The following is a 24,055-nucleotide window of genomic DNA, read 5'->3' on the forward strand; positions in this document are numbered from 1 at the left end:
CTGACATTTTATTAAGTATTACCACAATCGTATAAGATATAAATATATGCAAAAGCCAAAAATTAAGAACACGGATTATATATCATGTTTATATATATATATATATATATATATACTGTATGGCTACGGCATTAAAGAATATAGCCATCCCCTCTCTTCCCGTGGGTGTCATAAGAGGCGACTGAGGGATAACACGGTTTCACTACCACCATGGAACTTATAAAGCCAACCAATGGCGGGATAACCATCCAACTGATAGTAATGAAATACACAGGCCGTAGACGGGCAGCAGCGTCTTCGGTGCGACAAAGCCAGCCCTGCAGTCCAGTAGGGCGACACTTTTTTTGCTATACTTTGTATACCAAACTTGAATTTTTATATAAATTGGCAAAATTGTACGTCAAAATGAAAAAATTTAAACGTCGGAAACGTCGTAATTGTCAAATTTTGACTCGAACAATTATTTCCTAACCGCCATATTATATTGCAACCACCGAGTAACCACGCCCGGAATTTCGGATTTTTAGTTTTTTCTGCATATATATTTTCTGAGCCCTAATACTTTATTGTGAGAATATTATTCGTCGCTTCTAGGGATTTACTATGGGTTTGTATTTAAACCTGAATCATTGGTCTTTTTGGTCGAACGAAGTAATTTTGCTTTTGAAAATAAGTTCTTAATATCTATATCAACAGAAAATAATAGTATTTTATAGTTATACCTATATTTTTATTACTTATACTATATTTTTCTGTTTTCATTCCTTTAGAAAATACAGTGAAACGTAATGTGAGATATCAAAAATGTACTATTTGTGGTCTAAAGAGGACCCCTGGACTGGAGCCAATGTATTTTTGAAGAAGTTTCCACTTGATCGGTTAGTGTAAATATTTCTATGCTCTGTGGTGTTAACAATAGAACAATACAATATTTAAATAAATTCTACTTAAAATCTTTATAACAGTAAATAGCTAACTGTAGTAATAAAGTAACATTAAAGTATTATACATACTTATGTATACTAGAAAACTAGTTGTAGACTATGTAAAATTTAAACTTTTAATTTAAATTGACGATTAAAATTCTACTCTCAGGTGTCGTTCTTGGGTCAAAGCAGTTGGGAATGAAGACTGCTTACATACCCGTTAAAAAATTGCATGAAATTAAATATTTGTGTGGATATCACTTTGAAAAAAAGTATTTTAATACAAAGGGCAATAGATTAATTAAAAATGCTATTCCAACATTAAATTTGCCACAACCATTGGATGACAGTCTTTTGGTAGATTTTCCTTTATATGGTGAAGAAAAAGAAAAATCTCAAGTCTTGAAAGGTGCAAATTTTTTTTATATGTTTATGATAATTATAAATTACATTACAATTATTTTTTCTCGATGTTTTTGTTTAGCTGTTTGTCTAGCCTTATTTCTGGTTCATAATATGCTGTGTGGCTACGGCACTAAAGAATTTAGCCACCCCCTCTCTTCCCGTGGGTGTCGTAAGAGGCTACTAAGGGATAACAAGGTTCCACTACCACCTTGGAACTTAAGAAGCCGACCGATGGCGGGATAACCATCCAACTGCTGGCTTTTTAAATTCACAGACCGAGGACGGGCAGCAGCGTCTTCGGTGCGACAAAGTCAGCCCTGCGGTCACCAACCCGCCTGCCCAGCGTGGTGACTATGGGCAAAACACATGAGTTCACGTTATTTTTGGCGTAAACTTGTGGAGGCCTATGTCCAGCAGTGGACTGTATAGGCTGTAATGATGATAATATGCTAATTGATGTTTATGATAAATTCTTTTTTATTTTCTAGTTTTCAAGATATAACAAATTCAGAGAATGTGCAATGAAATGAAAATATTTTATCTAAAAGTGAGTAAACTACTTTATTATATTATATTTATTTATGTTATGTTGTTAGAAGTAACAAGTGTTTTTAAGAGGTACAGCATCTTGTTAGTTCATGTTTGGTTATGTAATATATTTTTAATGATGGATAAAATTAAGATTTTTATTGTTAATTAAATGAACTTACTTATAATTTTAATAACTTGCTGTTGCAAGTCTTATACATTTTTAATAAGTGACAAAAAGTTTTCTTGGAAACAATGTCTTGTTGTTTCAAAAACTCTGTCTTACTAAGTATGTACTGGAAATTTAAAAAAAAATAAAGATGAGATTATATAAAAGTCATACAAATGTTCACAATTGTACTGTATAGAAAAAGATAATTTTTAAATATATTTTGTACTGATAATGGCAGTACAATCTCAGTTGTAATAAATATCATATAATAGATTATTGTTAGTCAATGTTCTAAAAAATCATCTGACATATATTTAATTTATTATTTATACATTTACCTAGATAATATTGGCCCTTAGATATCAGATATCTAAGGCTGATTGATATACATATCGCTGATAAAATGAGAGATATATGTAAAACACTTTCTGAGAATCTTTAATATCTTTTAACACATATATGCAACGATTCACAACATATGATACAAATGATCCAATGCAGTATAAGATTTTTAGTTTTATAAAATGATTATAATAATAATTTTCTATAAAATGATTATGAATAACCTTCGGAAACTAATCATTTTCATTTTCTATATAACAAGATAAGTAATCATTAACTTTAATTTTAAAATAAAAATAATTTCATATCAAATCTATACTATTACTATAAAGCTGAAGAGTTTGTTTTCTTGAACGCGCTAATCTCTGGACTTACTGGACCAATTTGAATTTTTTTTCAGTATTTGATAGCCCATTTATCAAGGAAGGCTAGGGCTATAGGCTATATATTATCACGCAAAGACCAATAAGAGTGGACCACCAATGAAGAATGTTTCAAAATCGGATTTTTTCCTTCTGAGACCTTCCCCAGCTAGCCCAAAGGAACTATTCTACGTGGACAAAGTTGCGGGTAGAAGCTAGTAGAAAATAAAATTCAGATAATTTAAGTGTGAGTAAATAATGGAAAATGTAAAAAAAATTAACAAGTAATAGATACTAGATATATTTAGATATTGTACTACTATTTTTCAGATGCTGAATACAGCTTTCTCCCTTTGCCCTCTACTTCGCAGGCACCACAAGGACTTACTTTTGAAAAAACACTAGGTAAGAATAACAAATGAAAATTTCACATTTTTGATTACATAAAACATTAACCAGTAACATGTCTACTATAAGCATATAGCTAATTAGCATTTAATTTTATGACACAAGTTCACTTTATTATATAAAATGTTTCTCTAACTGTATATGTTACTACATAGATAATTATAAGCAACTAAAACATTTTTATGTATTAATTTTTTGGTCTCCATTGGCTGCAATACCCTTAAAAGTTGAGGCCAGTTATTAATAGAAGCACACACTCTTTCTATGGGAAAATTATTTATTTCATTATACCTATGAATAGCCCGGTACACATTTGACTAATATCAAGCATATGAGAGTCAAATAAATTTTTAATTATACTGCTTGAATAATTTACATTTTATAAATCAAAAGTTTGCTTAGTTTTGTTAAATATGCATTAACATTAATGTTTAACATAGTTTCATTTATCTATATTTTATACATTTATATATATATTTCGATATTATACTATTAAAGTATAGTATAGTTTAAAAAATAGAATGACAAAATAATTTATTTAGATATAGCTCTTTCCTTAGTAATAATCAAATACGTATATTTTATTGTTATAATATTTCAAGTAAATTGAAGAAAAAGGGAAAAAATAATAATTACATTCAATGATTCCAATTGTATCATGCAATGGGCATTCCTTTGTCGTATACTTGTGTTATTATTTAAACCAAAATTAAATACATATTAAACTGTAACGATCACTAATAAAATATATCAATATTAGCATTGTTTAATATTGAAATAAAAATAATAAATGTATCTTAATATAATAAAAGCAATAAATTATTTTATAATATTATATTTAAGTAAAAATTTATGAAATTAAAGGAATAAATCACATTATACATAATATTGTATACTTTCAACGTATGTATGTACGTAATACGTACATACACAAAAAATGTATATATAATAACAGGATTTTTTTTTAAATTTCAGATTCTACATTAACTGAACGTGAGAAGATCCTGCTGAGTCATTTGACTCAAACTAAATTAAGCTTAAAGCCTTTGGCAGTCGAAATGCGAACTGTGAGGAAGACACTAATAAATTGTTTGTAGCTTATAACAATATTAGCGGGGTCCGCACTGACATGCCTAATAGAAATAATAATGATGACATTCAAGTTGTTGATGAGATAGTTTATCCTGTTTTGTCTCTGCCCAATGAAATTGATTTCTTTTTATATGAAAATGATTTATGTAACTTTTTGGAGCAGCCAGTAGTATATGTTAGTGTTTATTTAGCTGCAAAATTATTAGATAGAACGAAATGTCAGTAATGTAAAGATTCGTTAAAAGTTGATAAACCAGTAGACGACTTAAACAATTATATTAGTTTTAAAGAATGGTGGAAAGATTCGAGCTCATTGTGCTTTCCTTCTACACCTTTATGTCATTTCATAAACAAGAGCCAAATTCATTTCAAAGCTATTATATCTCAGGACTTACAAATTAAAAATATAAAGCAGTAGACTAGTTTGCAATTAAGTAATGAGCATTTTATAGAAAAAAACAAATCAATTAATTCATAATCTTTGTTTATTATTCATTAGAAAATCATGTAAAGACAAAAATATACAATTAGAATAATGTGATCAAGACAAAGCTTAGATAACAACTTTTAAGATTCTTGTTGAATATTTATATTGTCAGTACTATAAAACAATGTTTGTAGAAAACATCCATATTGGCAGTTCTTCTTGACATCTAATGTCTTTGCAATGTTTTTTGTTTTTCAAGTTTTTAAATGTGTATATTTTAGCTTAGAACCAAAAAAAAATAATTCCGCTGTGGCTTCGCCCACATAGATTACGCGATTTTCGCTATTTCGTTTTCTCCCATAATCCGCTGTTCGTTTATCCACATACCATTAAATGGCGTACATGGAATTGTAGCATCCCGTGAAAGAATTTTTAAAATCGGTAGTACTTTATGGAATTACCTACTACAAACATTTAATAATACAAAAATAAGAATTTAGAAGATTACTCTAAATATGTTCTTATTATGTTTGTAAATCGTTATGTTTTTTATCTGTATGCCTAGGATCATTATATAATGCTTTTCAGAATTGTTTTTACTTAGATAATATCTGTAAATATGTTTGTTATGTTTGTTTGTTATTTACTGTATATTAAAAATTTTAGATTTTTGTGAATATGTTATGGGTCAAATTCATCGTCTTGGTTGTTATTGATTGATAATTACTGTTTTGCGAGATCATTTCATTTGTATCACTTTTTAAGAGTTGATTTTTTTGTGACTATGCTACGTTAAGTGTTAAATCATGTTGTTTGTTAATTTTGGATAATTACTATTTGTTACTATTTAATTTGTTTTGTTAATATTTTTTTTATGCTTTAAAATCATCTTTTTTGTTATTGGCTGACAATTACTATTAGAAACTATTTAATTTGTTTTGTAAATGTTTGTTATGCTTTTAAATCATCTTTTTTGTTATTGTTACTTACTGTTCCACGGGTTGCAGGTTCGATTCCCGCCTGAGATTGAATGTACTACGTGTATTTATATATTTATATATATATATTATTTCTGTTTATTTATTTCAAAAAATGTACAGTCAGTTGTTACCTGTAACACAAGCATTAAGTTGCTTAACATAGGAATATATGACTGTGTGTATGTTATAAGATAATAATAATAATAATAATACACTTTATTGTACACCAAAAACAGAAATAATACGTTATACTAATACGAATAATATTATAATAATACGAATAATGTTATAAGATATTATATTATATTTATTTATTTTAATTTGTTTTGTAAATAAGTTTATGTTATGTTTGTAAATCATCTATGTTATAATTAAATATTAATTAATATCTTAATAATTAAGAATTTGTTTTGTTAACATGTTTTTATGTTTTAAATAATTTTGTTTGTTATTGTTTGATAATTAATAGTTGTTATTATTTAATTTGTTTTGTAAAAGTGTTTGTTATTGTTTGATAATTACTATTTAATTTGTTTTGTAATGGTGGATTAAGCTCCGATCCTTCTCCTACTTGAAGAAAGAGGCCTAGAATGTGCTGAGAGCTGTGGGATGTATCGCAGTATGCTTGCGAAAATATAAAATTTGTTTGTTAGCTGTTGTGATCGACATGCCTTCAATAATGTAACTTTTTTGTATAACAACTTTAAATTTGAAAAGACTGCCGAGAGTTTTGTCCGGCTTTTTTTCCTCTCTGCTTACACTAGGAACATTAGGTTAAATAATTTGTTGTAATATTTATTTTATAAAGCCGATGACATAATAGATAGGTGATGTCTACCGAGACACTAGTGATCAGGGCAAAATAATATGTTTGTAATGTTTAATTGTAACAATTACCTTCATTTTTGTTTAAAATGTAGATTTTTTTTCGCTGGTTAAGTGTAGTAGTACCAAGAAATTTAGTAGTAGTGTAGTATATACCAAGAAGTTTTAAATATACATTATATATATACAAAAAACCTTTTATTTTAAATAAAATTTATAAAATTAAGAACCCTGTACTCAAAAAGTATCGATAATTTTATCGACTAATTTATCGACCTTTTCCACACTATTATCGATTTCCGGTAGGATAACAGTAACAACACTATGCTTCATTATTACCAATTTAACGAAAAAAATAGAGCTCAACCACAAAGTTGGTACTTGAAGTATAGCAAAACCTTGAACCCGGAGCTCGACCGTGTCTATGGAGTGACACCTCTTTACTTATATACTCTTTGCTGCAACCTACCCCACCCCAGCCTGCAAAATAATGATATTTGTAATAAAAAAAAAACTAATTGATAGATTTTGAATAGCTCAATTCAACTACGTTGTCCTTTTAAATTGCTCACCTCAAATTATATAATTAAAAATCAATTTTTTTTTTAAAAATCAAATTTTTCAAACTCCTATATCTTTCGATGTATACAATATTCTAAATTGCTCAAAGTGTTAAAAAACTGCTCAAGTTGCATTTATAATTGCTCAAGTATAGTTTGGAACAGATCCACTTCCCTTAATTTTTAAATAAATATAAATAGTTTGAACAAATAAAATAATGATATTTGTAAAAAAAAATACTAATCGATAGATTTTCAATAGTTCAATTCAACTACGTTGTTCTTTTAAACTGCTCACCTTAAACTGTTCAATTAAAAATAAATAAAGTCGTTGAAAAAAATTCATATATCAATATTTTCAAACTCCTATATCTTTTGATGTATACAATATTTTAAATTGCTCAAAGTGTCAAAAAACTGCTCAAGTTGCATTCTACTTTTTCGTTTGCAACAACTGATCGGGACGCAGACGTCTTACCCGTCGACGAAGATCCGGGCGTAGGGAAATCACCGTATTCCCGGAAATTATTCAAATTTTTCTCACCTTTTAAACCTTCCCTACACCTCCACGAACATAAACCAAGATAAGATAAATCCGTTCAGCCGCTCTCGAGTTTTAGCGAGACTAAAGAACAGCAATGGATTCTTATATATATAGATAATAGATAATAAGATTAAGGAAAGTGGAGCTGTTCAAAACTGTACTTGAGCAATTATAAATGCAACTTGAGCAGTTCTTTAACACGTGGAGCAATTTAAAATATTGTATACATCAAAAGATATAGGAGTTTGAAAATATTGATAAAAGAATTATTTCAACGACTTTTTTGATTTTTAATTAAATAATTTGAGGTGAGCAATTTAAAAGGACAACGTAGTTGAATTGAGCTATTGAAAATCTATCGATTAGCATTTTTTTTTACAAATATCATTATTTTATTTGTTCAAACTATTTATATTTATTTAAAAATTAAGGGAAGTGGATCTGTTCCAAACTATACTTGAGCAATTATAAATGCAACTTGAGCAGTTTTTTAACACTTTGAGCAATTTAGAATATTGTATACATCGAAAGATATAGGAGTTTGAAAAATTTGATTTTTTTAAAAAAAATTGATTTTTAATTATATAATTTGAGGTGAGCAATTTAAAAGGACAACGTAGTTGAATTGAGCTATTCAAAATCTATCAATTAGTATTTTTTTTATTACAAATATCATTATTTTGCAGGCTGGGGTGGGGTAGGTTTTGCTGCAGTCACCAAACCGTCTGCCCAGCATGGTGACTACGGGTAACACACATGAGTTCACGCCATTTTTGGCAATTAATATATATATTAATTTTCTTATCTTAAGAAATAATAATAAAGTCAAAAAAAATTTGTTTTTATTTTTTTAAGAACTAAATCGTTTTAGTTAATAATATTAATTTACTTATACTCTTTATTGTACAACATAATTTTATATGTTTTATTTATACATATTAAATAATCGCTAATATATTTACGCTTTTATTCAGTACCTAAATATACATATTGGTCTAAATTTGCTGTTAGATAGCAAGCTTTTTGGCATTGTACTGTAGCTACAATGTGTGTGATTTGATTTTATGATTTTTATTTTTATTATTTTCATCTCTTTATGTGTGGGACTTTATAATTTTTTTATCTTAAATGTCAAAATTGACGATATCAGAATTCATATACAAAATCAATACAAAATTACAACGTAGATTTATTATAATTGATTTATCATTGATATAAAGTCTGTGCAGAATTCTACACAATGTCATTGTCATAACTGTCATATCTTCATGGACCAAAAACAGTGATGGTCTATCGATCAGTACCGTCCGTTTTCGAAAAAAAAAAAAATAGTAAAATAAATTTGCCAATCCACTAAATTAAAAATTAAACCTTAGTTTAAATGATTAAAACACGTAATTAAAAATCTACGGCAACGCAGTCGAACTTAGTGAAAAATGAGAAGCGTTTATTTAGTATTATTTTTGTTTTCCTATGTGATCAGCAATAATGATAAAGAAGCAGAAATTGAGTTCAAAAAGAAAAGAATAATTGAGCAATTGTCTAGGACTCGACCGGTGATCATAGAAGGGTATCAATTGGTAACTAGGCATGTTGGAATAGACGTGTACATGTACAGGAGTTATCGCACTGTTTCGGTTGTTTTTTATCCTGTTGCGAACGATATCAGTGATGCACAATTCACGTTTCAGTCGGAGGAACTGCACTTGAACAATATAGGTTTGTATTAAATTTAAATTAATTATTTAGTGTAGTATTCATATTATTATTTTTATTTATTACTTCCATATTAAAAAAGTTTGCTAGCTAGTCGAATAGCTTTTTGGGTAGTCAGATTAATTAAGAATATATTTATTCATAAAGTAAAAAATTAATTACTAATACACTTTAACTTATATAATTTTGAGTTTGTTATCTTTTGTTGTTTGATAAGTTATCTAGAAAATATGTTATAAAGATAATATATCAATAGCCTTTATTGTTGTTTTTTTTTCTCACTTATCTTAAAGTAATTAGTTGTGCTAATGTTAGTAAATGTCAAATATATATTATATTTTATCATATTTTAAACTTTAATATTTGATAGCTTTTTTTTAAATATTTTAACATTACTCATAAAAAGATGCTAGTTCTTAGTAACACTGCTTGTTTTACGTTTTCTGGGTATTTCTGCAAATTTATAGAAATTTTCCGCTACATGGAGAAAGTTATGCCCCGCAGTGAAGTGTTAAAAGCTGAATCATGATTATAAAGAATCAGAAAATAAAGAAGGGTCGGGGATTTTGGACTGTACAATACTACGAATTCACTTATCTTTCAAGTTGCTTTTTAGCATAGGAGAGCTTAAATTCATAGATAAAAGAGTTATTTATTTGATTATGTTTACTCTTATCTATATTTGTACTCAAAAAAAATAAAAAATAACACATACAGTTATTTATAGAACTTAGTGTCTTTCTGTGGAGAGCACACTTTTCTAAATAATTTGCAACAGATGGACTAAGGCCAATGATATCTATCTTTGTACACAAAAAAGGGAAACATACAGTCACTTATAGAAAAAAAAAAAAATTATGGAGTCAAAGATAAAATTCTAGCCAGTATATGCATAGAATCAATGTTATAATTTTTTTTTATGACTTTCAGTTAGCAATATAAACACAGTAATCTTATACTCGATATTTCAATCATAAGCTAGTTTCTCGTAGTTTTGTTGTGGTTGTGTGCGAGCATTAGGATAAAAAGATATAATATCTTTTTTTTTTATACAACTAGGTCGACCAATAAGCCAACAGCTCACCTGATGGTAAGTGATTACTGTAGCTTCAGAAAAATAGCAAGTGCGTTACCGACATTACTCCAAATCCCCGAACACCTCTGGTCACCTTACTCACCAGAAACACAACACTGCTTGAAAGCAGTATTATTTTAATCTGTTCTTTGTTTCATGCAGTATTATTTTGTCGGGCTGCTCCACATTTGGAGCAGAATATTTCCTCATCTGCCCTATCTCAGTAAAGTGTCAGTGTCATACCTTATTAGATATATCTGAGTATTAAGTTTCTTTTTAATCATCTATCAATGATCTATCAAAAATGACGCAGTTATACTTAATATTAGTTCAGTATTGTAAGTAATATTGTTATTACTATTAAGAATGATACACAGTTAATAAAAAAATTAGAATCCTCTTCTAGCAAGTTCGTAAATATTTAAAGTAATTTTAGAGGCCTTGTAAAGCTCAAACTGTAATACTTGTGATGGTTAATACGGATGATACGAGCAAGTAGACTATAGCTGTCAATTTTGGTATGTGTGTGGTACAAAAAAGGATAAAGAAAAGTTAATTTTCACACTTCTCACTCTCTTTCATCATATCATCACCATCATCACTTCAGCCTATCACAGTCCACTGCTGGACATAGGCCTCCAGAAGTTCGTGCCAAAAATGGCGTGAAATCACGTGTTTTGCCCATAATCACCATGCTGAGCAGGCGGTTTGGTGACCGCAGGGTTGGCTTTGTTGCACCGATGACGCTGCCGCCCTTCGGCATATGTATTTCAAAACCAGCAGTTGGGTGGTTATCCCGCCATCGGTCGGCTTTTTAAGTTCCAAGGTGGTAGTGGAACTGTATTATCCCTTAGTCGCCTCTTACGACACCCACGGGAAGAGAGGGGGTGGCTATATTTTTTAATGCCGTAGCCACAGAACAGTTTTTAACTCTGATAAAATTATAATTTAAAAAGCTGGCAGTGGCAGATTTGTCGAGTAGGCTGGAGCCTTGGGTGGCAAATTTAGCCTAAATTTTATTTTTGAAATGCGATCGTAGAAATCCAGAAAATGTATATATAAATTTTGTTTCATTTTCATGTATATATAATAATTAAGTTTCTGTTGCATGAAAACATTTAGATATAGTTTATACGAAACCGGTCATTAATTTAGCTTTCATTTAAAAATGTAACATTGCGCTATTTAATTTACAAACTACGCTACATAATTATAACAAATTATTTGTTACACGTCGCGTAGTTTAACTATCTGTTCATTAATTAACTGATAGGCGTGGGTTAGTTTATTTTAGTCATTGCTAACATAGCTTTATTAAAGAACTAGATTTAGGTTAGACCTCCAGCATCCAAGGCTGTAGCTATAATTTTCTTAAATAAAAGGAAAATTAATAGTCGGTATGAGTGTAGCAAAAACGTTTATTAATAAAAAATACTGCCCAACCTAAAATCTATACATGTAAATGTATCGAGAAACGAATTAGACGCAGTGCGACTTGCTTTGTTAATAAACATTGTTATAAATTTCCCTTTGCTTCGTGCACTTTGGGAGGGGAAGGGCAATTGCTACCTCTCGTCCACCCGTACATTTCTTCACCTATACTAAACGTTAAACCGTAAAAACCCAATTCCTCTTTTATACAGTACACTGCGCGTTGAAACAAACATACAGATAGATGGTTTCATAGAGAAACTAAAATTCTTAAAACGGCTATGTTGGCTTTTGTTCGGTTTTTCCTCAATATATTTTGTGTATCGTCATTGGCTGGTTTCGTCTTGTTGGTTGCACAGAAATACAGCGAAAAATAGTAAAAGATTTTTACCTCATTGACCTCAGTCATTATTGTCAAGATGATAAGTGGCAGGAAACATTCATAATTCTTGTAAAATGATCTCATACTCAGAACTTGAACTAATCAAATCTTCTCTGGATAGACTTGAACTTAACAATCATTTATTAAGAGTTTGCTGTAACTATTTCAACGTCAGGAACATCCACAGAAATCAATAGAAAATATTTTAAATCGAAGTAGTCCATATTGATAGTCTGAAAATAATCGAATTTTTATCTGTAATTTTAACATACTAATCAAACTAATACAAATGCTGTGTGGCTACGACATTAAAGCCCTTCTCTTCCCGTGGGTGTCGTAAAACTAAGGGATAACACAGTTCTATTACCACCTTGGAACTTAAAATGCCGACCGATGGCGGTATAACCATCCTACCGCCGGTTTTGAAAGACACAGGCTGAAGACGGGCAGCAGCGTCTTAGGTGCGACAAAGCCATCCCTGCGGTCACCAACCCGCCTGCCCAGCGTGGTGACAGTGGGCAAAACACATGAGTTCACGCTATTTTCGGCGTGAACTTTTGGAGGCCTGTGTCCAGCAGTGGACTGTGATAGACTGAAATGATGATGATGATGATGATGATGAATCAAACAATGATTAGAACACAAAAAGCACACAAAAGAGCAACTGAAACTTCTCTTTTAATTTAAGCTAGGCTACAACTTTTATTTTGTTTACTTAAACTTTTTTACACAACTGAATATAATATTATGTTGTGCAAGAGACGGATAGAAAGCAATATAGCCCTATTGTCCAAAATCTCATATATTTGTATTTTATTCGACAACATCATACTTTACAATAATTCAATTTAACTACATATGTAAACATGTCTTTGAATTAATTAATATCATTTGTATTTCAGGTTCATGTAGTCCGCGTGAAGTGATAATACACCTAAAATATGGATCCTACCCAGTCGTAAATCCGGACGGATATCCGTTTCCGAAAGATTTCATTAATGCGGATAGCAGAGAAAGTATGTACACGATAGAGATACTCTCTGACGGTAAAAATATATCGTTTTCAATACAAAATCCGAAACCTGGCATTTGGTATGCCCTGGCTTACATTAAGTGGGAGGATCCGAGAACGCAAAAAGTTGAACAAGAAGGTAAGTTAATAATATTTTAAACTAACCGTAGGTAGTCTTTGGTTTTACCAACTACTCTACTACTACTACTAGTTTACTCCAGTAACATTGGGAATTTAAATCGTTCAGAACTTTTTGAGTGGAAGAGATTATAAAGTCTCTCATTAATAATTGTGATAATAAAATTGGTATCAATTTGTCTAGTCATCCTATTTATTTATTAAGGTAAGGGGGCACAGTTGGAATTATGTTTATATAGACCGTAGTAGGTTTGCAATACCCGGTTATCATTTTAACCGTATATGGTAGGTAGTACCCTTATAAAGTTCTGTTTATATTTTTAGCTATAAGTTTATGTTTACCAGCCCACTACGACATTTTACCCGCGTAGGTAAATCAATAAAAGTAGCTTATGTGCTATCACTTATCGGGTCTTATACAAGATAATAGAAAATAAAAATAATATGATCTATCTACTTTACAACTTTTAGTGTAAACAATTCATTATTTTTAGTATGATATAAGTCATAAATAAACCATTAATCTAATATATAAAATTCTTGTGTCGCGGTGTTTGTAGTTAAACTCCTCCGAAACGGCTTGACCGATTCTCATGAAATTTTGTGTGCATATTGGGTAGGTCTGAGAATCGAATATCATCTATTTTTCATACCCCTCAATTACAAGGGAGGGGGGGATTGAGGGGGCTATTTGTATTTGTATTTGTGTTGGGCTCGATTTTCCGCATTTAGACGCAAAGGTGGTCCATTATGCGTGAAAAGTGGGCTGACTAGTTCAGCCAGCCCAGCTCCTTCCAGAAGCTCAGAAGCCTCCTGGGGCGTTCACAGGCTTCTCGGAGCGTCCTTATATCCTTAAGGATGGTAGCCCGGTGTGCGGCCACTCCCTCGCATTCCAGGATTACGTGGGCGGCTGTTTCTTCAGCAGCCAGACAGCCCCTGCAAAGAGGACTGTCTGTTGCATTCATGATGAATAGTTGGTGGTTGAGTGCCATGTGGCCGGTAATCGTGCCAACAACTATTCTGATGTCCAGGCGGTTGAGACTGAGCAGTCGGCACGCTAGGTGCGGTGATACTTCCGTGAGTATCAATTTGGACTGTCTACAGCCGGTTTGGTTTGCCCAAAGGGCATTGTGATTTGCACGTGTACGTTGCCTTACCCACGAGCGCAGTTGTCCAAAAGGTAGCGGCAATAGGATGGTTGGGCCGGCAACCTTTGTACTGGACCCCTGTCTTGCAAGCTCGTCGGCAGCATCGTTTCCGTGCGATCCACTATGTCCTTTTATCCACTGGAGGATTACCTCATTGTGTGAGGCTAATACTTCCAGGGTTTGATGACATTCGTATATAAGACTAGAGTTAGTCGAACTGCTCTCTAGCGCTTTAAGTACGGCCATGCTGTCCGACAGAATACGGATATTGCAATCCCTAATGCCTTTTGACAGGACGGCGGTGGCTGCATGGGTTATCGCAACACACTCACATTGAAAGATGGAGCTGTGTTGGCCCAGCGTTAGTGATAAGTTGATATTGAGGTCTTGTGAGTACACTCCGGCACCGGTGCCAGACCCCATTTTGGAGCCATCCGTGTAGATGCGGACCTCGCGTATGCCGGATTGGTCTCTTTCAGCCTCAAACGGTTGTATATGGTACTTTCTTTCGAAAATATGTTGTTTGGGAATCCTATCACAAGGAGCAGCAAGTAGTGGCTCATAGCTCACAAGGTTGCTCCAAAGTCTATTGTGTGGACCCTCCTGGTTGCACCACAAGCCCAAGTGTTTCAGCCTGATAGCTGACATAGCCGCCTCCTGTTGTATGAACAAGTCAAGCGGTGCCAGGTCAAGCATAACCTCAAGAGCTGCTGTGGGGGCGGTACGCATACAGCCAGTGATTGCAGAGCATGCTATTCTCTGAAACCGCTGGAGTTTGTTTCTAACGGTTGTAAGTTCTGTTCTCTGCCACCAGATTACCGCACCGTAGGTGATTATAGGCCTGACAATTGTTTTGTAAAGCCATAGAGTAATTTTAGGTGATATGCCCCAGCTTTTGCCGAGGAGCCTTTTGCATTGGCAGAGGATTATGCTGGCTTTGTTGATTTTTGAGTCTAAATGCCTGTTCCAAAGAAGCTTACTATCTAGGATTACTCCAAGATATTTGACCTCCTTGGTTAGGGCAAGACTGGTGCCAAATAATTTAGGGAGTTTAAGGTTTCCTAAATTCCGTTTATTTGTGAACATCACAAGTTCCGTCTTTGCGGGGTTCACTGTTAGTTCGTGGTCCGTACACCACTGTTCAACGACTTTTAGTGCGGCCCTCATTTGGTCGCAGACTGTCCTCTCAGATGGTCCACTGATGAGTACAGTTAAGTCGTCTGCATAGCCCACTGTTAGAAATCTGCGGTCGTTGAGCAAGGTGATCAGTTCGTCGATCACTATGTTCCACAGAAGTGGGGAAAGGACCCCCCCCTGCGGACACCCCCTCGCTACAACGCCTCTAGTTATTTCATTCACAGTGAATTGGATAGCCCTGTACTTCAGCATGCTGTCAATCCACCCGGCAATCGTGTTATTGACTCCATGCTTGGTCAGGGCACGGCTTATGCTGGTGAACTTAGTTTTATCAAAGGCCCCTTCAATATCAATAAAGGCGCCTAAGGTTGATATTTTGTGATGGAGATTGCCCTCTATATAGGATATAACCTTGTGTAGGGCAGAGTCCGTTGATTTGCCCATTGAGTAGGCATGTTGGTTGGGATTCAGGGGTTGCTCAACCAGAGTTGTGCTCCTCAGCTCCCGATCTATTAGCCTTTCCAAAACTTTCAATAGAAAGGAGGTAAGGCTAATAGGTCTGAATGATTTTGGTTGTGAGTAGTCTCCTTTGCCGGGTTTAGGTATGAAGACTACCTTAACTTCCCTCCATAACTTTGGAGTGTAGCAATAAGCTAAGCAACTCCTATATATGGAGACAAGGTGGTCGATAAGTTTCCTATCACTCCATCTTAGCAGACCTGGAAACACCTTATCCAGTCCTGCCGACTTGTATGGTAAGAAACTGTTGATGGCCCATTTTACTTTGTCATGTGTGACAATTTTCTTGGCGGTGATCCAGTCCACCATTACAGGTGTCTTCTTTGGCTCTTCCTCCCATGCCGCAATTCTTTCGATTTGGCATCCTGGGAAGTGTGTAGTTATTAACAGTTCTGAAGTTTCCAGATCCGTTTTGGTGTATGTTCCATCCGGTTTTTTCAGGTTACCCAGGTTGTGCACCGGTTCGCTGCACAATATATTCTTAACTCTGTTCGCCTGATTGTTCGTTTCTATGTTGGTACAAAAGCGCCTCCAGCACTCCTTCTTCCTTATTCTGATGCGCCTTTTGTAGTGATATTGGGCCTGCTTGTAGGCATCCCAGTGGTGTTCTAGACGAGTATTCTTTGCTCTGTTGAACAACTTCCTCACCCTGCGTCGTAGCTTTTCGAGCTCCGGTCCCCACCAGTGCCCTTTGCAGAACTGTCGCGCTCTAGGTGATGAAAGTGGGCATGTTTGTTCAAAGCTGGTGATTAGGCAGTCAGTTATCTGGTTGATATGATTATCAATGTCCTCCGTGCCTTCATGGTTATCGGGTAATTCGACGCCTTTGAGTTTCTCCGCTGTCAGAAGCTCATACCTGCCGCGGTCCATCCTCCGAGGGTTACGGCGGGGTGCAGGTGACGTCAGCGTGACTTCTAGGTTGTATTTGATCCACCGGTGATCAGAGCACGACACGTCGTCAGACACATGCCAATCTGAAATATATTCGGACACATGCTCTGTCGCCAGAGTTAGATCAATGATGGTTTGGGATCTCGAAGTTACAAAAGTTGGTTCCGATCCTTTATTAATTACATTAAGCTTAGTTGCGAGTAGAAAAGAAACAAAATCCTCACCTCGCTGGTTGTTGTCCTTGCTGCCCCATAGCGCATGGTGCGCATTGGAGTCAGCGGATATGATGAGCTCCAGACCCTGGCGCTCGCAGTACTCAGCAAGCGCGGCCAGCTCCGGAGTGGGGATGTCAGCATCGCCCGGCAAGTAGGCGGATGCCATCACCACATCAGGCAGGCCCGAAGAGGGTTCCTTTTGGAGCCTAACGGTTGTAAGATCTCTGCTGCAGAACTCGGTTATTAAGGTGATGTTCACGTCCCTGTGTGCATAGATACAAGTGCGTGGGTGGTATACGTTATTATTTAGAAGTAACTTACCTCCAATGTTGTTTAGACCGCAGATTCTCCCGTTCCTGATCCACGGCTCCTGGATCAGGGCCACGGTCTTCGTTTTTCCCTCCAGCAATCTGCGTAGGTTAGCCGTCGCAGTCTGGCTATGCTGGAGGTTGATTTGGGTGATTTTTAATTGGTTTCTAGGTGGAGCTGGCAGCGCCATCATCGCTGGATAGGATGGCGTCGTCAAGATCACCTGGCTCATCCTTGGAAAGATCACCCAGATCAAACTGGGGACTCAACTCAGACGAGCCGGTGTCGACGACAGGCTCCTTACTGGAGCCCGGCTGTCCCTCCACCATGTTGTTATTTGCACTGCCTAGGTCACTAGGGACCTTCTCGTCCGCACCGAGATTCGGCAGTGCAGTAGTGCGGTCATCGTGGAAACGAGCGTAGATATTGCCAAACTTGTAGTAAATTCTACGCTCGCTTTCCCTCAGCTTTTCCGCGTCATCCTCCGGGATGCCAAGGAGGAGATACATCGTCGCCTTCTCCTCCGTTGGCACCGCATTGTAAAGCGCCCAGTTGGAGACGCGGAACTGCGGGTTCTGGCACATGATCCGCAGGCGGATTTTATCCAGAGTATCCTCCGGTTCCACCTGCGGGATCAACAGCCCTACTTTGACGCGCCGCGGGATCTCAGACTGCTTTCTTACAACCAGTCTGGTTCCCGCGCGTGGTGACGAAATCCTCCCTATGGAGCGGCGAAGCCATTGGAGGGCAAAATCGTCCCTGCACCACATCTTAAGGGTGCCCTCACTATGGAAGGCTTTCCCCCTAAACTGTGGTGCAGCGACGGGTGTTGTGGAGGTGGTGGGCGAGAATATTTCCTCGTCCATCACCCCCTGCAACTGCCTCTCAATTGCCTCAGCCTGCTCTTTGGAGAGGTCGTGGTAGGGTTCCATCATAATCGCGACGCAGTAGTCGTTAGACTTTAACGCGTCAGCGTATTTGATAGAACCGATAGTGTGGGTAGGCTTGCGACGCTTGCCACTACCCTGGGGGGTGAAGGAGTCATCCGGTCGGTCCCGCTTCGCGGGTTTCGACCGACTTGGATGCTCCCCGTGGCTCGCCTTTGTCGCATTCTTGTTTCGGCGTCTGGCTCGTTTGGTTGTGGAGGCGCAGGCAGCAGCAGTTGCCACAACCTCCGAGGGTGCCCCCACAGGTGCAGCCGGCCCGGCTTCGCCAGGGACCGGCGCAACACTGACAGGGGCAGCGTGGGTCCTTTCGTTCCCTTCGGCAGCTTCTAGCGGCCTACTCCCGTCGTCAGTCGGGCGTCGCGTTCGCCGCGCCTCCGCACGGACTACAGCCCGCTTCCCCTTGCGAGCCGACACCTGGTCACGTTTTTTGACCTCTCTTCTCTTAACAGTCACCAGGTTCCAGCAAGACTCGTCCTGCCAGGGTTGGGTGGCTGTCGGCATTGCTGCCTTCAGAGAAGTGAAGTCAATAGGTACTTGTACTTGCCTCACTCAGGTGCTGCACCTGAGGTGCAGCCAGTAGCTGGGTTGGCGCAGCACTCAGGTTGTGAGCCTGAGGTGCAGCCGGTTCGATTGTTGGCGCAACACTCAGGTTATGAGCCTGAGGTGCAGCCGGTTGGTTGGTGGTAGGCGCTCCAGCAGGGTTGTTCGCCCCCGGTGCGGCCTTGGTATTAGGTTTTTTGTTTTTGTTTTTATTAGCCATGAGTGTTAGTATAAAGTTCATCCTGAGAGTGCTTCCACCCTCCTTGGAGCCCTCAAGTGGGGACGCTGTTAGCGCCAGAAGTCACCTCAGGATATAGAGCCCCACCCCGCTAGGAAGCAGGCCGAGCTGGGCGAGATGATTTACACCGTCCCACCCGTCGTCCACCCCCGACGGGACAGAGCTCTCGCCTGACGGCCCTCTGACGGGACGTCGCAGCCGATTGACCGAAGGTGGCTAGCCTCCGGCCTCCCGTGTCAGGAGAAATCCAGACCAAAGTGGAGTGTTGCCTTGGAGACGTACAACAGCCGACGCTCTTTCGGCTCAGCCACCAGGATTCCTTCATCCCCCCTTACGGGTCCCCGCGCACGGCACAAACACGCGGGTGGTCAATTGGGGCCAACCCTCGCTCATTGTTGCGACGGAAGGTCCGCAGGAACTTGACCACACCATCCCTGCAGAAGTGTTATGTTTAAACCTTGTTGTGAGTGTCTATTGTGTGTAGAAGGTGTATAGGTGCATGTTTAGTATGTACGCACTTGCGCGTATGGGGGCCTGTGAGAGTGTATCTGTGTAGTGTAAATGTGGTGTTCTAGGTGAGTATATTATGTGTGTGTGAGTGTGTTACGGGAGTGCTCGCGCCGGCACTGCCCAGGGTTGCTTGCGCAGGCACTCTCGGCTTGTTATTCATTTAGCACCACCCAGGGGGCACGTGTAGGGGCAAGTGGTTAGGTAGTACCTACGGACGCGAATAACTTTACCCCCCGATTGAGGGGGCTAATAAAATATTATGAAATTTTGTGTGCATATCGGGTAAGACTGAGAATCGGCCAACATCTATTTTTTCATATCCCTAAGTTTTAAGGGGGGGGGGGGATCAAAAGGATAATAACATATATGGTAAAACAACGTTTGCGGGGTCAGCTAGTCCATTTATAATTTTGCGATGAGAATATTCATAAAAATATGTATAAATTAATAGGATAAATGTACTTCTAAATAAACTTTGTTACAAAGATATAATGCAACAATAAATCACGCATCATTACGGTTGATTGCTTTCAATTAAAAATCAGTTGACCTATTAGATTTTCTTGTTATATGCTTACGATATTCATGAAGTTGCAATGATATTTGATTTTTGATAAAATAGCCTTTTCGCCGGTTTTTAATAGCTTTAGAAATTGTATATTAACGGGTTGTGTTGATACATGATAGAGTTTTTTAAATTAGTTTCCTATGAAAACGTTACCCTACCTTATTAGAAGGTTAGATTTCAAAACTAACAATACTCAATTCCTAAAGTGGCCTCGTTGAATAGATCATCATGATTGTTGCAACATCCGTGCCACTTCCACGAGTGTTGTACCTATATTTTATTCTGTTACATCTGTACATTAAACTAGGGCTGTCATTTGTCCCGATTTTCCGGGTTTGTTATACTTACTCTAAAAACCCGTATTTTTTACGTCAGATAAAATAAGTAATATATAAGTGATACATTAAATGAATTCTAATCAGAAACAATTTTTATCCGATGGATACTCAGATCTTATTCAAATATTCGGGGATTTATAGGTTTATCCACTTCGATACTTTATGCGATGGCAACCCTACAATAGTTCATTGTGTGATATAGTTATAACAAAGTGATATCACTACTTCCGTTGCAAGGTTTAGATACTTTGAACTAAGCAATTGTTTGTTCTCAAACCGACAAAAAAAAACGACTACAATTTATATCGACAAGAAATAAAATAAAAACATCGTCAACGTAGTCGAACTTTATTAAATACTGAAAAACTTTTTAACTGAGGTAGGGCACAGCAGGAATTTCCTGCTCAAAATACGGAGCAGCCCGACTGGGGTAGTACCTTAACTGAGGTAGGGCACAGTAGGAATTTCCTGCTCAAAATACGGAGCAGCCCGACTGGGGTAGTACCTTAACTGAGGTAGGGCACAGTAGGAATTTCCTGCTCAAAATACGGAGCAGCCCGACTGGGGTAGTACCTTAACTGAGGTAGGGCACAGCAGGAATTTCCTGCTCAAAATACGGAGCAGCCCGACTGGGGTAGTACCTCGACCTTACAGAAGATCACAGCAAAATAATACTGTTTTCAAGCAGTATTGTGTTCCTGTTGGTGAGTAAGCAGAGCTCCTGGGGGGATTGGGGATTGGGTCGGCAACGCGCTTGCGATGCTTCTGGTGTTGCAGGTGTTTATAAGCTACGGTAATCGCTTACCATCAGGTGAGCCGTAAGCTTGTTTGCCGACCTAGTGAAATAAAAAAAAATATTATTAGGAATAATTAATATAATATATGTCTGAATTAAATTATTATTATTATTAATAATAATAATAAAAAAAAGGGAAACACAGTTCCACTACCACCTTGGAACTTAAAAACCGACCGATGATGATGATGATGATGATAAAAAAATTGTAAACTGATTTTGTCTATTTAAATTTTCCAGGTTTGGTTGCAGACTGTCATACAATTTTGTACACCGATCTACAAGTGAAAGCAGACGACACTTCCCAATACATCAATTGTTATAAACCGCTGACAATAGATTACGAATCTTTACCAAAAATTTTCAAATGTAAATCTGAAGATAATTTGGAACCACTTAAGCTTGATTTAAATATTAATATGACTACAGTTCCAAATAAAAATATCACAGTGCGAGTGCAATCTGAATCATCTCCGACCGAGGATAACTTTATACTGTACTGTGTTTTCAATCCCAGTGTAAATAAAAACCAGATCGTAACATTCCACTCTTACCCAAATGCGGTACACTTTATCAACGTGGATCTATTAGATGGAAACGCGTCTAAAATAGCTGATTGTGATTCATACGCCAAAGATTTTGATGATGTGGATAATCAAACCCTAGCAACTCTTATGCGTGATGATAAAGACAGGTTTTTCGCGTTCGACTATGGACTGCCAACGACTGATTTGCAAGATGTCACTAGTTTAGTAAATTTGACCTCCAATGAGATTAAATCATTCAGATTTGATATCAACCAATTTATAGATATAGGTGGAAGTTTGACCATCGAAGCAAGCGTTCTAATGAGCTTGAAATATTATATGGGATATAAACGAGAACTCAAGAAAGGAACGTTATTAGGATTTACAGAAGACAATCAATTCTTTAAAGTTGTGGTGTGTTTGGACGTGAGTCATTCAAGTATACCGTTACAATCGGGGCATTGCAAGTTCAACGACCGTGTAAAACCAGCGCTGTTTGTCTTGAATAGTACGGATTCTGAATCTATATATGACAAAATTATTATTCCGTTTCCGGAAGGCGCGACATGGTATCTCACTTTCCGATTGTTCTGCGATAATGTTGTTTGTCCTTGTCGCACCTCGCACAATGGCACGAAGTATTACGTCGACACAACTGAGAATTCCGAGGAAATTGACAGTACCATGTTTTCCAATATAACTAGGGAAGGTGAGACAGAATGTAATACGACTATTGTATTGTCTGTCTCATCGAATTCATGTGTTAACGGCAGGTGCAGTAACCATGGAAACTGCGGAATTAATACGTTTAGTGGACTTGTGATGTCATTTTGTTCCTGTTTATCTGGCTATGGTGGTAAGTTTTTTAAGATATATTATTTAATTCATTTATTGTCCATTGCTTTATGTTTATCTTATTTCCTTTTATTTTCAGGTTGGGATTGCTCAGACGATACAAGGGTCGATAGTCACTTCCACATGTTACTCGCAGTTCTTCTCCTAACGCTAAGTAATCTTCTCTTCATTTTGTCAATTTACGTAGCGACTATCCGGATGTACTTCGTGGAAGCAGTAATGTATGCCTTTACGATGCTTTTCTCGACTTTTTACCACGCCTGTGATGCCCCCGCCCAAATCGCCTACTGCATCATGAGAGGTAGTTTGTTACAATTCGGTGATTTCTATTGCGGTCTTATGTCCTTTTGGGTAACTCTTCTAGCGATGAGCATAATCAATCTAAAACTACGTTCATTCCTGCAGATAATCGGTGCCATAGTAGTAGCTTTATTGACAACGTGGAATATGCATTCGATCGTGGCATTCCTGTTACCCGTCGCATTTGGTGCATTTATATGTTTAGTTAGTTGGTATACTGATTATAGAAAGACGAAAAGAGCCCAGTTTCCCAGATCCTATTATACGACGTACATGCCATTAGGTCTCGCTTTAGTATCGGCAGGTCTCGTTTGCTACGCGTTTCTGCAAACAGAACAGAATTATAAAATAGTTCACTCATTGTGGCATATGATAATAGCTCTTAGCGTTGTGTTTCTACTGCCTGATATTAAAAGACGTAACGTAAATCCATTTCTACCGGATAGGCAATTATATCCGTCGCCATTTTGGAGAACTTTAAATAGGCGGGAAGAACCGTAGAGGCAAATTTAACGATGGAAAGATACTAAAATTAAAATATAGAATTTTCCAAGGTATCCATAATAATTATGAGATATTTCCGCGAAATTATTAAAATATTAAATTAAAACATCTTTACTGACTTTTATTAATTGGTAGGATTATTTAGCCAATTTTTGGCAATGTAGGTGCAATATTTTTACTAGTTCTTAAGAATAAAGTTTTAATATAACATGCAACTCTAGCATGCTAGTCCACTTAAATGAACAAAAAATATATATTTTTCTGTGTTTACACTAATCGTTTTAGGAATAAAATTTCACATGACAATATACTCATAGATTATTGTACTATATTATAAAAACAAATTCTTCTATGAAAAAAGTCGGATATTGTTCCTTTGCTTTTTTAG

The 24,055-nt window shown here is 36.5% G+C and overlaps 1 protein-coding gene and 2 long non-coding RNA genes across 4 annotated transcripts; all 3 read left to right on the plus strand.

Annotated features, from left to right (window-relative positions):
- The first annotated feature begins 331 nt into the window (after positions 1 to 331).
- LOC123662030 lies at positions 332 to 870 on the plus strand. Its single transcript, XR_006744433.1, has 2 exons — positions 332 to 607; positions 771 to 870. It is a non-coding gene; the product is annotated as an uncharacterized LOC123662030 (long non-coding RNA).
- A 135-nt stretch (positions 871 to 1,005) lies between these two features.
- On the plus strand, positions 1,006 to 4,543 carry LOC123662031. Of its 2 annotated transcripts, XR_006744435.1 has the most exons (4): positions 1,006 to 1,335; positions 1,820 to 1,878; positions 3,066 to 3,140; positions 4,119 to 4,543. It is a non-coding gene; the product is annotated as an uncharacterized LOC123662031 (long non-coding RNA). The 2 variants fall into 2 exon arrangements; XR_006744434.1 differs by lacking the exon at positions 1,006 to 1,335 and having other exon boundaries at positions 1,779 to 1,878.
- Positions 4,544 to 8,605: 4,062 nt separating this feature from the next.
- On the plus strand, positions 8,606 to 23,777 carry LOC123662027 (post-GPI attachment to proteins factor 6). The gene is made up of 4 exons (XM_045596918.1): positions 8,606 to 9,290; positions 13,078 to 13,326; positions 21,722 to 22,864; positions 22,943 to 23,777. The coding sequence occupies exons 1-4, from the start codon at positions 9,008 to 9,010 to the stop codon at positions 23,662 to 23,664; spliced, it is 2,397 nt and encodes a 798-aa protein (XP_045452874.1). The 5' UTR covers positions 8,606 to 9,007; the 3' UTR covers positions 23,665 to 23,777.
- Positions 23,778 to 24,055: the final 278 nt, after the last annotated feature.

Source organism: Melitaea cinxia, chromosome 18, assembly GCF_905220565.1.
Source record: "Melitaea cinxia chromosome 18, ilMelCinx1.1, whole genome shotgun sequence".
Lineage (NCBI taxonomy): Eukaryota > Metazoa > Arthropoda > Insecta > Lepidoptera > Nymphalidae > Melitaea > Melitaea cinxia.

Coding starts and splice junctions, on each gene's coding strand:
- LOC123662027 (XM_045596918.1), top strand. CDS start 9,008: ATGAGAAGCGTTTATTTAGTATTATTTTTGTTTTCCTATGTGATCAGC. Junction 9,291..13,077: donor ACTGCACTTGAACAATATAG/GTTTGTATTAAA, acceptor TTTGTATTTCAG/GTTCATGTAGTCCGCGTGAA. Junction 13,327..21,721: donor GCAAAAAGTTGAACAAGAAG/GTAAGTTAATAA, acceptor TAAATTTTCCAG/GTTTGGTTGCAGACTGTCAT.